This window comes from Gouania willdenowi, chromosome 8 (genome assembly GCF_900634775.1).
Source record: "Gouania willdenowi chromosome 8, fGouWil2.1, whole genome shotgun sequence".
Lineage (NCBI taxonomy): Eukaryota > Metazoa > Chordata > Actinopteri > Blenniiformes > Gobiesocidae > Gouania > Gouania willdenowi.
The window spans coordinates 17,556,167-17,572,535 of NC_041051.1; the positions used below are offsets into that span (position 1 = coordinate 17,556,167).

General features: G+C 37.8%; 3 protein-coding genes across 3 annotated transcripts in view; 2 read left to right on the top strand and 1 right to left on the bottom strand.

The window, feature by feature from the left end:
• The window catches only part of dnm2a (dynamin 2a), a 32,748-nt gene extending 32,004 nt beyond the window's left edge, over window positions 1-744 (top strand). Inside the window, exon 22 of the mRNA XM_028454902.1 lies at window positions 202-744. Coding sequence (XP_028310703.1) covers window positions 202-232 — 31 coding nt within the window. The 3' untranslated portion in view covers window positions 233-744. The remainder of the gene's footprint in view (window positions 1-201) is intronic.
• A 46-nt stretch (window positions 745-790) lies between these two features.
• On the bottom strand, window positions 791-5,384 carry tmed1a (transmembrane p24 trafficking protein 1a). Its single transcript, XM_028454964.1, has 4 exons — window positions 5,141-5,384; window positions 3,211-3,308; window positions 1,689-1,866; window positions 791-1,601 (listed from the first exon to the last, which is right to left on the bottom strand). Exons 1-4 carry the CDS (start codon window positions 5,333-5,335, stop codon window positions 1,383-1,385), a joined length of 690 nt encoding a protein of 229 aa, XP_028310765.1. The 5' UTR covers window positions 5,336-5,384; the 3' UTR covers window positions 791-1,382.
• Window positions 4,641-10,154, top strand: tnfsf14 (TNF superfamily member 14). The gene is made up of 4 exons (XM_028454963.1): window positions 4,641-6,734; window positions 7,831-7,867; window positions 7,956-8,030; window positions 9,540-10,154. Exons 1-4 carry the CDS (start codon window positions 6,504-6,506, stop codon window positions 9,926-9,928), a joined length of 732 nt encoding a protein of 243 aa, XP_028310764.1. The 5' UTR covers window positions 4,641-6,503; the 3' UTR covers window positions 9,929-10,154.
• The last annotated feature ends 6,215 nt before the right edge of the window (window positions 10,155-16,369 follow it).

A 16,369-nucleotide genomic window follows, 5' to 3' on the forward strand; every position in this document is an offset into this window, starting at 1 on the left:
CTACATTAAAACACTGTTTAAAGACAGAAATGAAAACTTCCAACTATGATGTATTTAATGGAGCACATCATTAATTTTCTACCCATCTATATTAATACTTAATTATATGTATTTGTTTGTCTGATGGTGATGATTGGCACACATTTTTGATAAGATGTTACACGGTTAACAGATTAATGTTCGCTGATTGTTCTTGCACAGGCGCCCAACTCCTCGCCGAACCCAGTGGTGACATTGACCCAACTGTCAAGAAATTCATGACATCAGCAAAGGAAAAGAAGAACCACTCGGGTTTTTTAGGTGTCTGCTTGAAGAAATCTCAGTGCTGAGGAGGTTTTAGTGGTGAAGGATTGCCTGTTAGTTCCTGCTACTGTAGGTGATGTCAAATATTGTGTTTTAATATCAGACAAATGCAGAATCACTGAAACACCATTTAGCAGACCAGTTCAAAATAGTTATTCTAGCACAATTTTGTTCAGTGAAAAATGGGTTCATATAAAGGTGGTGCTGACACAGCCTGAAATGAATCGGGATGAAGTCACTGGTTGCCTGTTTAACCTGATGGTGTATCAGAAAAGATAAAGAAACGTACACGTAAATGTGTTCGTGGCAGACCGTATTTTTCACTAAAGTTGTTTTAAATGTTCACCTCTCTGTTTGGATGCTCCCTCTATTTAACAAAGCCATTAGTTTTAAATAGCAATGCCAAATATTTGTTTAAGTCAATAAAGCTTTTGTTGGACAGCAATTGTCGCTTTCTATTGCCCAGAATGGCGTCCAGGAAACTACATAAACAATCATTGATTTATTGAATTGATTCATAGATGAATATAAATACAAAATAAACACAACTGTGGACCTATTGCCATGTGTTGACATGAGAATAGAATCAACAATAAATAAAAACATAAATCAGCAGTTTGCAGTGAGTGCATTAAAGCATTAAATTATCTTCACAGATGATCTTTATCCCAGTGACAAACTCAAGGCCCGGTGGCCAAATCTGGGCCGCAGGATAAAGTAAACAATGACAGAAAAAATATGAATTTTTGTGTATTTTACCAAATAATTCAGTTGTAGATTATCTCAGCCCTTCTAAATACACTAATTTAATGTAACTCCACAATATAAGGAGGATCACAATTTTCCCACGCTTGTCTCACATGACTGCAGTCATTCTAAATCTCAAATTGTTCAAAGGACTCAATTTTCCTGAAAATATTTCTCATAATTTCCCAAAATTAAATAAAGATGTCTCATAATCAATGCAATTTGAAAGATAAAATCCTGCAGGGGCGGAGGGTTTTTGTGCCCCCTGCAATTTTCCTAATGCCCCCCATTAAATACCGCCTGGCGCCGACTCTGCTTTATCGGATGTTTTTTTATGTGCGGACCAATTTGTTACTATCAAAGAGTCGACGTAAGGTATAAACCTGAGTTGCAGCAACAAGTAGCATAACAAACATGTTGAGACTTGACCAGAAGGACACTCGCCACAGGTTGTCCTCCAGCAGGTGGCGATCCCTGGCCTCAAAGGCTCTCAGTGAGGCCTGGAGCTGTCTGCTCCTCTCCAGGTGAACATGTACCTGATCCATTGTCATCTAGAGGAGGGCGATAGGGAGGATGACACTTGTGTGATTCTATAGAGAGAGCATTGATGTGTGGGGGGGGGGGTGGGGACACCTCACCCTAAACTCCTCCAGTTTGTATTCCACCATGGTCTCTGTTATTGTGACATCGGGCCACTCCTGAGCTGTGCTGCTCTGAGGATTGATCATTACCCCAAGAAACACCAACTTCTCTGACCGCTTGCTGAAGCTGTTGTCAAAGCATAACCCGTAATCTCCGTCCTCTGTTCCGTCCACGCTGCAAGAGATTAAATAACACACAGGAGGAGGATGTCAGCAGATCTTGTCTACAATATTCTGGAATGTACTTTCTATAGAGCAGTGGTTCCCAAACATTTAACCTGAAGCCATGTAGCCCCTACTTCTGCACACTTAAACATAATGTAATGTCATATACAATGTATCCCTAAGGTAAAAATTGTCCCTGAATTTTACCTATCCTGTTACGGAATAATATATATATATATATAAAGAATAATAATCTGTAAGCACACAATCAACATTACTCAATTATCATTTATTTAACCCTCCTATTATCCTTGGGGTCAAGTTGACCCCATTCATTGTTTATCATTCTAAAAACTGTAGTAGACAATTTTCATGAATTTTTTTAATTGATGGTTACAATTACTGTAACTAAGCATAAAATAATTATGATATTTTTTCATAGTGCTGTACCATGTCATTGCTGTTCCTCTGGGCTCAATTTGACCTGAAGCCGTTTTAGCTTCGTAAAACGGTCTGTGACCAATAAGGTTTGTATTCTTGTGGTGATTAATGTTGTCAATAAATTTGAGAAGATTTGAATGAAAACTATTCAAGATAAATTGATTATAATTTAAAAGTTTGACCTGATGGCGGAGCTAGAGTAGACATTATTATTTCATTATCAAGAGGTTATTTATGTATTCAACAAATGAACAAAGTGCCTGATGCAAAAACTTGGTCAATTTTCTGAAAATCATTTTCTGGAGGCAAATATCCCTGAGGTCAGATTGACCTCCAGGGTAAAATGTGTTTGTACTGTTTGAGGATAATAGGGGTGTTAATGAACTAGCCTGCTGGCATTTTTAGTGAGAAACAATCTATTTTATTTTGGAAAAAGAAATCTACCAAACATTTGTTGATTGAACATTAGCAGTTATACAACATATTCATCATCCTGAAACTGTGAAATACAACTGTAATGAAAAACATGAGGTTGAGAGGACATAACTCTTCAAAATTTGGCTGAATTTGGCTTGAATAGTTCACGCAAAGTCTTGTTCTGTATTTTGTTTTCATTTTTCTCACCACTAGAGGGCAGTCTTATATAGGCCAATGTGTAATTTGTGGTAATGCATGAAGGCTCCTGACTGCTGGTCTATTTACTGCTATATTGTAGTTTCCAATGTTGTTTTTTTTCACATATGAGAATTTGCGTACCCCATTTGGGAAACTAGGATATAGAGAAACATTTGTTTGTGGTCAACCTTTTAGTTGCCAACAGAGATGCTTCTCACCCTCCATCGTCAATGGTCTGCACTTACACACAGGGTGGAAAGGGTTTAAATGCACTAAATACTGCAGGTAAATCACTCACATGTGAACGCCATCAGACTGCCTAAAGTCAGAGACCAGGCGAATCCCACTGGGTGAAATGAGGGCAAAGCCAATATCCAGACCAGACCCTGCGATCACCTGTAGAGGAAAGTTATACTCGAGCAAAAGTTACACACAAAACACTGGAGAATCCACTCCTGATGTGTCACATCTATAATTCCAAGTCTATCGTAAATTGACTTCATTTATGTCGCACTTAAAAAGCTTCTGAGCCCTTTACAGTCACTAATATTCACACAATAATGGCGTCAGAGCAGCCATGTAAAGCCCTAATCCTCTATTGGCTACAAATTGGCCTGACGTGTCTTGTAAAAGGAAACTGCAACACATGGACAAGCCTATAAATATATTTTAATATACACTCCGAGTGCAAACTTGGCAACCTAGCGAGTACCACCTGATCATTAAGGTGATAGTTCACATTGCAGTATGAATGTTTGAATTAGTTTGTATACTAATGTTGAGGTTTCTAGGCTACAGAAAGCATGTGGTACATGGAAACGTTGATCAATTATCAGGATTATTTATAGAATTATGCTCAATATCTGATTTTTACCAATTTTATCAGATCAATTATTTGTTACACAACTACGGTATTTAGAAGATAAAATTCGACATCTGAAATGGCCAAAACATCAGAACACAATCTATATGCGGAGTCCCCGCCCCCCCACCCAACAAATCTTTATATAATGTACATTCAATATATTTTAAGTGTTTCATGTCACAGAAGTTCTACCAGGTGTGTAGTATAAGTTTTTAGTTAAATGGTCCAAAACTATTGAGACTTTAGGTTGGTTCTTCTTCTGTTGCACAATTCTTCTTCACAATGTAAATGGTGAAGCGACACTGCCCCCAGCAGTACTGCCGGCTTAATTTTATCATGAATTTATAACATTAAACAACGTGGCAACGCAAATTTTTGTTGTCAACATTATCAATTATGTTGCTAATATTTTTTGCTTTATTATATGTTACACACATTGTGGTTGGCACAACTCTCGAGACGGTCTATCTATATATTTCTATTTTTCTTTTGCCCCCCCCCCCCGGCAAGAATCTCAAACTCCGCCTATGCTTAAAGCTGATATCTGGAGTTTCTGAGAAACGTCTTGATGTCCCGCCCTGAACAGCTTCACTTCCTCCCCTGCCTCTGCCAATCTACCAGAAGCCACGCCTCTACTTTTCTGCACGCGCATTACGGAACAAGGTTGCCTCGGGTCACATTGATATAGGTCTATGGGTCAGGTAAGAGCCAAAAATATATGTTTGCTGTTGTGACTCACGGCCTTGTTTCCGTGCACAGTTCCGCATTCACTTTGATTGACAGTCTCAAAAACAGGAAGTCGAAGCCTATTGGTTGGGCACACTCGGCGATCGTTTCTATTTGTATAGGAGTTTATAGGATGAAGGAGGGACTTACATACATTAATGTATATGAATGACCAGCGACAGAAGACCATAGTAAAAGACTAGTTAGGTATTTTTTGCTTTTCAAAAGAATCATACATAAACATAGATTTCTCAGAAAGTCCGGATATCAGCTTTAAGTCATGGTGGAGTTACACAATGTATGGAGAAAGGGTCAGGGGTGCATGAGAAAAAAATATCTTTAGCACTATGGACTCAAAGGTTTATGGTCTCTTTTAGGCTTTTGTCAACAGTTTACTTAAAAAAACCTAATTCTTATTATGTTATATTTCTATGCGTGACTCCTGATTCAGGTAAAAAAAAAAAAGCAGCTTTGAAATTTCTTCTGTTTATTGTTAAAGAGACATTCAAGAGCACTAAAGACCAAAGTCCAACTCGAGTGCATGATTTTTTGAGTGTAATATTCACCATTTACAATGAGTGAAGTAGACAGTCTACGATGAATGAACAATGATAAGGAAACCAAGAGGAACGTTTACCTGGTACTCCACTTCCATGCTGTCATTTGTGGCCACAGTTTGGTAAAAACACTCGGTGCAGGTAGCAGGGATCAGAAAGGTCAACTCTGTCCCCTGGTTGAGCCCCGAAGCCACAGTCAAACCTGTCAGAGTTAAACATGCCGACAAACAGAGCCGAGCTGTTGGAGAAGTCATCGTGCCTTGGTGGCAGAGCATAGTCCACTTTAATCAAGCAAAGGAGCAGTGTGTGTGCGTGTGTGTGTGTGCGCGCGTGCTGCAGTGCTCACAAAGTCATAAATTCACCGTAAATATCTTAAATAAAAACATGTTGTTGATTGATTTTTTTTTTTTAAGCTTAACTCCTATACAGTAGCATTATCAATGCATCAGTGTCTAAATGACTGTGCACTTCCTGAGGATATATTTGTAACTCATGCAACCAAAAAGTTGTTGCATCGCTCACTAAACTCAATCATTTGTGATGTGTTGGTGTTTTTTTTAGAAATAAAAGGTGTTTTTCTAACTAATTCAGAGCACTGATGATAGAGTTGATCATGCCACTATAATTTCATACAGAAGCCAATTCAATGTGTTGAAAAGTACAACAGAAAACATACATTTAAAATTCAACAATTACAACATTGAACAGAGTATGAAATAACAATAAAATAATTAAAAAACCTCCTTTCAGTTAAAAGTCGTAGAGAAAAGAAAATCTTTCGAAATGGATTTAAAAATGTTGACATTAGTCCAGTTTGTTCCACATCAACATGGGAGCCAGTGTAAACACTTTAAAACTGACCTGTTCATTTTGCCATGGTGTTATAGCGAGGCCCCTCATTTCTCTCACGCTGACCACAAATGAATTAACCCAATATTATAATACAAAAGATTTAAGTAACTATTTTTATGAACAGAATAATCTCAGGTGACATTACAGCCACTATCTGTACAGAAAAAGCCTGAGAAAAGTACAAGGATCCCAAATGTTGCTGCATGTTGCACATTCCACTGTTCATTAACCAAACAGAAGAAAAATGAACAGAATTGAATTGAACCCTGTGACCTTCCTGGATGGAGTTCCTTGCTTTCTCCTTTGTATCTTCACACTGGATAAAGTAAGTATAGAAAATGAAAATCAGAGGTAAAGATGTTTAAGTTGATCTGTGTGTTGTCAGACCTTAGGCCAAGCCACATAAATGTGTAGGCGTGTCACGTGTTGGTGAGTACTCTCTCTCTCCCTGTCTGAATTGACTCTTTAACCTGAGACATCTAGACAACCAGAAGCGAGCCCACCCATTTTGCATCACTGACGCGTCTAAACCTTGTGCATTTTGTTGCGTCTCTGTAACAGCTTTGGTTTGAACTCGATCAGTCCACAGTGATGTCCCAGTCCAGCCACAGAGTGCGCACCAAAGAAATGGCTGAGGGTGGGGGTCCCCCTGTGTTCATGGTGGACACCTATGGTGCGAGGGCTCCTCCAGTGCCTAAGAGGGAGAGAGCACAGAGGAGCTGTGGGGTGGCACAGGTTCTGCTCTTCATACTGGTGACCCTCGCACTGTGTGGCTTGGTCGTTGAAGCCTTCTTCATCTACTCTCTGCATCAGTCGAAATATGTGAGTATCATCGATTCCCAAAAAACTCATCTCATTCATCAAACCATTTTCATTCAAAATGAAAAAAAAAAAAAATGTTGTTTATTGATTTTAGAAACACATGGTTTTTATTATACATGGTGATTAATCTTATATCTCAAAGTTTGAATGTATATTTAAAATGTAATCTACTAATTTCCCTTGAGAATGCTCATTGTTAAAAACCTATTACATATTCACTATGATTATATTTTTTCATTTTTTCAATCACTGGCATCAAATCCTACAAGTAAATTTTTTTGTGGTTGTGAAAGAATTTTTTGTATAAAAAGACAAAACTTTATGAACATTGTTTGAATTTTTACTATTTTTGGAAAATGCAAACTGTAAATTGTGAAATGTACAAATCCTGTTGGAATGATGAAAATCCTATCATGAAATCTTGTTTGTCATCGTGAAGATGGAGTAAAAATAGATAATATTAGCGAACTCTAGACCATATCTACTAGACTAGAGTAAATGGGAATAGGCAGTATTGATTTCAGCCTAAACCCCATCGGTCAGGTATCATTTAGCTCTTAAAATACTTAAAGTACATGTGTTCTTATTGTAATCTTGTATCTGAAAACATGCGACGTGTTCTAAATGTTTATAATAACCAAAGAAATAAACTACTACTACTACTACGACAACTCTCAACTTTAACCACATCCAAGTGAGTGGCAGGGATTTATACAGTTGATGTATAATAGTGACAGTTAGCATGCTGCTCTCTGCTCACTCAGTGGAGTTTCCAGCACTGCTGCAAGGTAAAGCTTAGATGTTGGAAAACGCCTGCGTTTGGCCTTCACGAGCAGATACCGACACATTGAACAAACAAAGGACGGTGAAGCACAGGAAGTGGTCTATTTCCTGTTGCATGTGTGTCTTCTACTTTGTGCCTCAGATCTGCAAAGACCAAAACAACCTACGTTGTGGTCTTTGCAACAGTGTGAAAGCTGGACTGTGAAGTGACATTTGGGGCAGGTTTTTTTTTTCTCCACTACTTGGTTTCATTACCCAGAAGAATCAAAGCTTTTTGCACATTTAAAGATGAAATGTGTTTGTTCCCATACAGCAGGACAGCTGTGCAATGTCTTCCAAGCAAGTAGCAGGTACATCCGATGCATTTTATCTTTAACATCACCCAGATTTATGCAATTTTTTGTGAAACTAACACCTTTTTCTTCTGCATTTTCACAGATGAAGATGTTTTTTCTGCAACTAAGCCGCGCTTAAATGCTCTTCTACACCAGAAACCTGCTGCACATTTGGCAGGTAAACCTGTGTCAGGGTTGGGGTCAATTACATTTTTCAGTTACAATTATGTCTTTAGTTATACATTTTCAATTACAACTCAGTTATGATTATGGTGACAGTCATTTTTTTCTAACTACAATTAAAATTACAATTATTTCTTCCCCCTGAAAATCAATTACAATGACATTCTCAATTATTAAAGATAAATTCCAATTAATCACAATTACTAAACCTTTCGATAAATAACCCCATAAAACTTACCCTTCTTACTGAGTTAGCTTTCCGTTAGCATCTCAAATGATAATAGGTCAGTTTTGACCCATGTCTTAAATCAGCTGTAAAATACACTAAAATATATATTATATATAAATATATTATATCTTTCATCTATTGGTTTCCTTGTTAGTCGTCCTTATCAATGACATTATTGGTAATATTGTTTTTGGTGTGGGCGTCTGAACTTTTTTTTGGTGTCAGTATACCACTATACCTCCTCTCATAAACATAAACCACCAGAGAAAAAAGCCGATGTTATTAGCGGCTAATGTAATCCTAGCTCAGTGCCGACTTTCAAAGATGAAAACTACAGAGAGAACTTTTATCTGCTACTACCACCTCCTCGCCGATTCTCCTTCCTAGTTTGGTCCTTGTTATAAAGGCCGTGTCATACAGCTCCAGGTGGTCACACACAGCTTCTACTCCATGGTTGAATGGGTGAACAGACCGGTGTCTGTGTTGATGGCCTGACGTCATCATCAACAAAGACTCTGATTGGCTTTCGTCATGCGAAACAGTTGCAGGAGTTCAATATTTTCAACTCTTGCGAATGTGCGGATATGTGTAAAATCGCAAGCGCGCTCGCACGGCCAACGCACTTGACGTGCGGATCGCATCGCACTGCCGCACTGGAAGGATTTCGCATCTGGGACGCATCTGTTCATTTACTTTGCATGTGATCTGGACGTACGGACATTTTGTGAAGCATCCGGTGTGAACTTAGCATTACAGGCCAAAATGCGTTTGCATCCATTATAGCGCCACCTAGTGGCACACTTTTTGGTATGGGTGGTCTGTATGCTCTTCTATATATACCCTGTAAATTTCACATCCCTCAACATAATACTTCAGCTGATATGAATGTTTGTTGTTTATGATGTAATAAGCCACGCCCACTTTGACCAATTGTGATTAACTTTGAGATATGGCCTCAGGAGTGACCCAAGGTCATACCCGTTAATAATTTGCGCATATTTTGACCGAACAAAATTCTTTACTCAACTTTAGATCAGGTTCAACTCAAGACTCTACGTGCCAAGTTTCACGCTGATTGGACTAAACCCCAAGCCCCGCGGGCTTGGCCCCTTAATTAAGTCATACATGTAATTAATGATCAATTACAATTATAATTGACCCCAACCCTGGCACGATTCATTCATAAATACAATCTGAACGAGGCATTAAGTTGCTACTCTGCACAAGGCCTTATATGAGCCACTCACTCATTTGCGTTTTGGGTTTGTGTCCCAGGTGGACCAGAGGCACATCAGGATCAACATGTTATGGGATGGAACGTGAACGGCGAACCTCTCCTCCATGAAATCGACTACGAAAACAAACGTCTCGTCATTCAGAAAGAAGGCTATTATTTCATTTATTCCAAGGTTTTCTTCACTGACAGTGATACATTCTACCATTCTGTTCAGAAGCATACTGTTCGTTATGCAGAGCATAGCATTTCCCTCCTGCTGTCCAGGAATTACTCTCCTCCCTCCAATAAATATTACAGACAGAACAGTTTCCTGGGTGGAGTGTTCTACCTTGAAAAGCATGATGCTCTGTTTGTCAATGTCACTAACACACAAAAAGTGGTCGTCTATCAAGCAATGGAGAATGTGTTTGGTGCCTTTATGCTATGAATATTAAGGTTATTAAGTATTTTCACCTTTTGACAAAAAGGAGATGAAATGCATTATTTTAAAACAAGTTGCTTCTAAAAAAAAAAAAATCAGATTCTTTGAAGCTACCAATGCTTTAATTGTTTTGTATTTAGAGTGGTTGAATACATTGTTTCTTTAATTAAAAACATGTTTTTTTGTATTTTATGTTCAATAAAATATACATTGTGCACTTATCAAAGACAAATGTGTATAGAGTTAATGTTTATCCCCAAAGGCAAGGAAAGACATTTTTATTTGTATAGTGTATTTCATAGACAAGGCAGTAAAGCAGTAAAAACATTAAATAAATAATAACATGATTAAAATCTCCCTCTCAATTATACACGTGAGGCGCCATCTGTAAAGTTGCTAAAATAAGCAGCAACTTTTTGCAACATTTAGCAACAAACGACATTTAAAAAAAATGTGAGAAATGTTACTTTTGACCAGATTTACAGCAATACTTGTGAAATGTGTGATATTTCTTCTCACATAAAAATCTAAATGTTAAATCTAAATCTAAATGTTTAATTGAAATCTAAATCTAAATGTTAAATCTAAATCTAAATGTTACATTTAAATGTTAAATCTAAATCTAAATATTAAATCTAAATGGTAAATATAAGTGTTAAATCAAACCGGTGAAACAAAATATTTAGCTAATATACAAATTCACTGTAAGTACCAAAATAAAAACTCATTCCAGTGAATTTGCATATTAGCTAAATATTTTGTTTTACCCGTGACATTTAAATTTAACATTTATGATTTACATTTCACATTAATATTTATATTTAACATTCGCATTTAATAATTATTTAATATCTCCACTATCTGACCTGTGTCCATAGATCTGAGAGACCTGTTGGGTTCATACCTGACTAACATCTCACTTATGGATTCCAAACCCATTCACAGATTTATACACCAGCAGTAGAACTTTAAAGTCTATTCTGAGGGAAATTGTCTTATTCTGTTGTGCTTTTAAAGCTCCTATCCAGAGTTTCTGAGAGTACTTCTCGATGTCCCGCCCTCAACAGCTCTACTTCCTCCCCTGCCTCTGTCAATCTACCTGACGCTACGCCTCTACATTTGTGCAAGCGCATTGCAAAACATAACCAAGTCGCATAACTACAAAAACTACACATTTATTGTTAGAGTGCCATACAGTAACTTTTGATTAAAACATGTTTATTACCTGGCCAAATCCTGGTCCGTTTGGAATCCTTTTAAAAGTCCCTCCACCTTTGAAAAGTAGCTCCGAGATGAATCCTGTTGTGGTCACAAAGATGTTTATCCACAAGCTTTGTGCCCAGACTTTTATTTTGTCTTTTAGTAGAAGGTTTATACGTTGGCACCTTTGGAGTTTCGGAGCGCTCCTCCATGACGCTATGCTGCTCAGTGTGATACCTTCTTTCCGTGCTCAGTTTACGCAGCACGTGCATTTACTTTGATTGACAGTCCTCGCTATTGGCTGGGGGCACTTGGCGATCGTTTCTATTTGTATCGGGATTTATAAGATGAAGGCAGGACTTATATACATTAATGTATATGAATGACCACCGGCAGTAGACCATAGTAAAAGACTAGTTAGGTATTTTTTTGCATTTCAAAAGAATCATACATAAACATAGATTTCTCAGAAACTCTGGATATCAGTTTTAAGGAAGCAGCAATGGAATAAAAACTGGCTATAAGTGCCAGTTTGGTGGGGTCACTCTTTTTAAGCAGTGGATATAAATTCCCCGTTCTGCTATGTAACTAAAGTGTATTTCGTACCCACTGTGACACGTGAAGCTGAACTGAAGGTTAAGTGGTTTCACCCACTCAGTAAAAGCACACTGTGGATAAAAGTGTCCTGCTTTCAGGTAACTAATGCTTTTATACAGACGACACACGGAGGCCATTGCAATTTGAGTGACAAATTAAGGCAGGCTGAGCAGAAGGTGTAGCAGGTGCTCCTCACACACGCTATTAAACCTACTCCCATCGTTCAGCGCCTCACTGAAAGAAGACAAAAAGCTGTCACATATTGCAACCTGTGAGAACAACAAGTCTTACCAGCTTTTTTTTTTTTTTGTGGTTTTTTTTAACTCACTGTCTCACTTTCCTTTCATCTGTGTCTGTTCGAGGAAACTGCTTCTGAAAACACCCACATGGTTGTGTATCTGTAAACCACAGAGGAAGGGAAAGAGAAAGGGGACGTTGATGTTTCTTTCCAGAAATCATTCATTTTTGTTCTTTTTACGTTTTGCTTCACCTGAAGCATCTTGAATGTTAGCGTACTCAAAGAACGACCAGGCTGCCTGCTAGCTTAAAGGGCCCATGCTAAGCTAAATCAACTTTTCTGTGCTTTAAACACGATAAAAGTGCCATTAGGGCTTCATACACATGCCCAGTGTTTTTTTTTTATTGATTCCGTCAATCGTTAGTTAGAGGGTGATTTGCTCCTTTCTTACTGCAGGGTGAGCCCAAACACCTCGCTCCATTTTGATGACGCGTTTCCACTTTGATGATGAATTTGAGCTGGAGAAGCCGCGCCTCCAGGAAGCTCTCTGCCGTGATTGACATGTAAACAGACACGCCCACGAAGGTGAGCATTTCAGCGTCCTTCACGCAGTGCTATGTATGTATTTTCTACAGTCTATGTATGTATCGGCGAACGCCCCTCCCCCACGCTCTGTCTCATAATATAAAGCAGCATGAGCTCAGCTACGGAGTGAGTGGGTGGAGGGCGGGCCGTCCTCTGGCCCTACGTCACCGTGCGGAGAGGAGGAAGTCAGTGTCCCATCTATAGACACGCCCACTCATGAATATGCATAAGTAGGCCGCAAATCAGCCTGTTTGTGTAGAGTTGCTCAGAAAGTGACTTTTCAGAGGCTAAAACTCTGGAAAACAGGCAAGTTTGAGAAAATAAACCTCAAATATGATGTTTTTGGAGTTCTTAGAACAAATGGAGATGGGTGAAAAATAGCATGATATGGAACCTTTAATTGTCCCGCTTAGTCCTGACTGGCTAACCTCCGCACTGGACTTAACTGACTGGCGTTAATGTAACAAAACATTAAGAAAAACAACTTGGGGCCCCCCCAGTCGGGCCCTAGGCACGTGTCTAATTTGGCTTTGCGTTAATCTGGCTATGACTAAAACTTAAAGCTTAATCCCTTTTTTAAAACTATTTTGAAATTCAAGTGTTACATCCCAAGTTATTAAAGGTATTGTGGATGATGTTATTTTGGCTTCAACTTCCAGGTGGATCATCAAGACTATTGGTCCTCCTAATTGTCAATCATTGTGGTGATATGTTCACGTAAGGCTGTCTTACGTGCTCGTGCTCGGGTGCACCGGGTCCTTTGAAAATGGATTTACACTTACCGGTGGCGAGTCTCACATAGTGGGAAAAGTGCAAATCTTCTTTTGAAAGGTATGCCTGTATGACCAATGCCGACTCCAACTTGTAAACAGAGCTGTGCATGAGGAAAACTGGGCTCGTGCACGCTCTCTCTCGCACACATGCGCCCTCTGCGTATCTTTTCTAAACTTCGGGAGAATCGTTCTCTATTCCTTTAATTATGGAAAAACCCTCAACACATTTTTGGTAAAAAAAAAAAAAGACTTTACGTTACAAATCCAATATAATAACAAAATATAAACTGCATTTCTAAAAGAAAATGCAAATGGGGATGGATATAAGCTAAACTCCGTAGAGTTAGAATTTCCCCTCGGAATCAGTATAAGCCCTCTGAGACAGTATAATTAGGGATGTCCCGATACCACTTTTTCACTTCCAATATGAAACCGATATTGTAGCGCTGCGTATTGGCCGATACCGATATCAATGCCATACAATATCAGCACAAGTCATACATACTTATTTTGTAGTGTGGAATGTGAGAAAAGGCTTGATGTTACTCAATCAGAAAACAATAGTCAGCATTTATTATTAACCAAATGGTTACATACATTTTAACCTTTAACATAATATCTACAGTATTCTACAATTGAATAAATATAATATATATCGGAGATTTTTATACGCAGTCCGATAAAATCTGATAATTGTTTTCTGGCTAATATCAATATCGGATATCAATATCGGATCGGGACACCTCTAAGTATAACCCCGTGGTGTCGGTATAACCCTTAGCCTGAGTATAACCTCCGAAAACAGAATGTTTCCTTCGGAATCAGTATAAGCTCTCGGAGAGAGTATAACCCATTGATGTCAGTATAAATCTAAGTGTACCTCTCTAAATCAGTATAATGTCTAATGATGGTCATTTTCAAATAGATTTTTGCCAATGAATCAGTCATCGTTAATCAATGACCCCACAACATAGCAGGAGTGTTTTGGGTATTCTGTGTGCTATAGGGAACCCTGGTTGCTACAATGAGACTAAATGTGGAGAAAGATTTAAAAGTCTACGGAATAATGGTGATGAAGTACACGGCACTTAAAATGTGGCTGAAGACACGTGTTTAAGTAAAGTCAGGTTTCTTCAGTGATCAAAGGACAAATGGAATCTATGGATTTCCAGACACATCAATGACTTTCACAGCCAAATACTGCCCCCTAGTGTACATTATATTTCATTCAGGACAGATTTTCATTAATAATAAAGCATGCTGTTTGCATCTAAAGTCAATGACTTCTCTGTAGAAATATAATGATTTCTGTCACAGGTAGAGCAATGGGACTTGTCAGGAGATGTGATGGTGGATGTGAATGTTAAGCAGTAATTTTTGTCTGTGTCAGAATCTGAAGGAAAATACTGCAGTAATAAGTGAGGATCCTGCTGTAATTTGTAGGGTTTCTGCAGCATTTACTGTCAATGGCCAAGTCTCATGAGACAGAGAAAAAAACAAGGCTTTTTGTTGTTGCATGAACTACTACTTTACAGCAAGAAAGAAAACAGTTGTCAAATGTATTTATTTATTTTAATTCAATTCAAAAATACCATAACAATAGTTCTTCTCACCTCAACAATCAAATTGAAACCAATGTAAATAAATTTAAAAAAAAGAACAAGAAAACCACAAAAATGAACATGAATGGACACAGACAAAATGTGTTTTCCTTCTCTCCTTACATAATAAAAAAAAACTTTCCATTAAACAAAAAATATACAACTTTTTGGTATCACAAATTTGACAGAGATTTGAACGTTTTGAATACATAACCGTAAAGTAAGCAAGCAATCAGAATTAGACATTTTTCATAAATCATTATCAAGAAAAGACGTTTATTTTTTTTTTGTTAGATTGTGTTCAGTCAAAAAAATAAATTAATACTATATGAATACAGGAATATATAAAATTCAAATAAAGCCAATAAATTAAATCAACTCAATACTTACTATATATTAACTTGATATTCTGTGTATACCAAAGTGTTTACTCAAGATGATGAAACCTTTAGCACCCTTCATTATGGCCCAACTATACCTACACTGGAAGTGTTACTTTGGCATATCATGTGGACACTCATTATAACACCTTAATAACAAGATATTTTATTATTTAGAGTGTTTTCTGTTTCTCTCACTTCAGTGGTCTGACAGAACTTTGGAATGTTAAACCTTTTAGACAACATGTGTCAAACTCAAGGCCCAGGGACCAAATGCGGCCCATTAGAGCATCCATTTTGGCCCACAGAAGAAAGTAAAGGTGACAGCGAAAACATGAACCATTGTGTAAATGAAAATCAACAGCGTTTACAGCGGCTCAAAGTTTCCCCCGCTTTTTATTTCGCACGATTGCATGTTATTTTTAATGTTAAACAGTTGAAAAACTTAAATTTTTCCTCAAATATGACATAATATTTCTTTCATTGAATAGAAATTTATCACAAAATGTAGGAAATTTTAAGTGAAAACCCTGTTGGGACTGATGTCTATCACTTATTGCTTGGCTGTGGATGAGTGCACACTTACAGTGGCTGAGAAGTGCAAAACACATTTACAAATGGCACAACATATTTACAATTTTGAAAACAAATACACTTAATTAGCTAAAAATAAATAAATAAATACAAATAGCAAAACAATTTTGCAAATGCCACAACAAATTTTACAATTTTGAAAACAAATTTACTTACATAATTAGCTCCACAAATAGCAAAACCCATTGTGTATTGGAAGTGTAAAAGTGTTTGTTTTCAAAACTGGTTTATTTGTTGTGGTATTTGCAACTTACTTTACTAATTTTCCCGCATAAAATCTGTGGCCCACTTGAAATCAAACGTCTCTGTGTTTGGCCCCTGAACTAAAATGAGTTTGACACCCCTGCTTTAGACCCTTTTCATGTCTTTCTGCTGACCCGTCACCAACCTGAATGCAGAGAGTGATCCAGGTATGAACTGGTGTTCACTTGTTTTCTCACTCCTGTACTTTCCCTCATCACTGCATCTGAGCAGAGTTT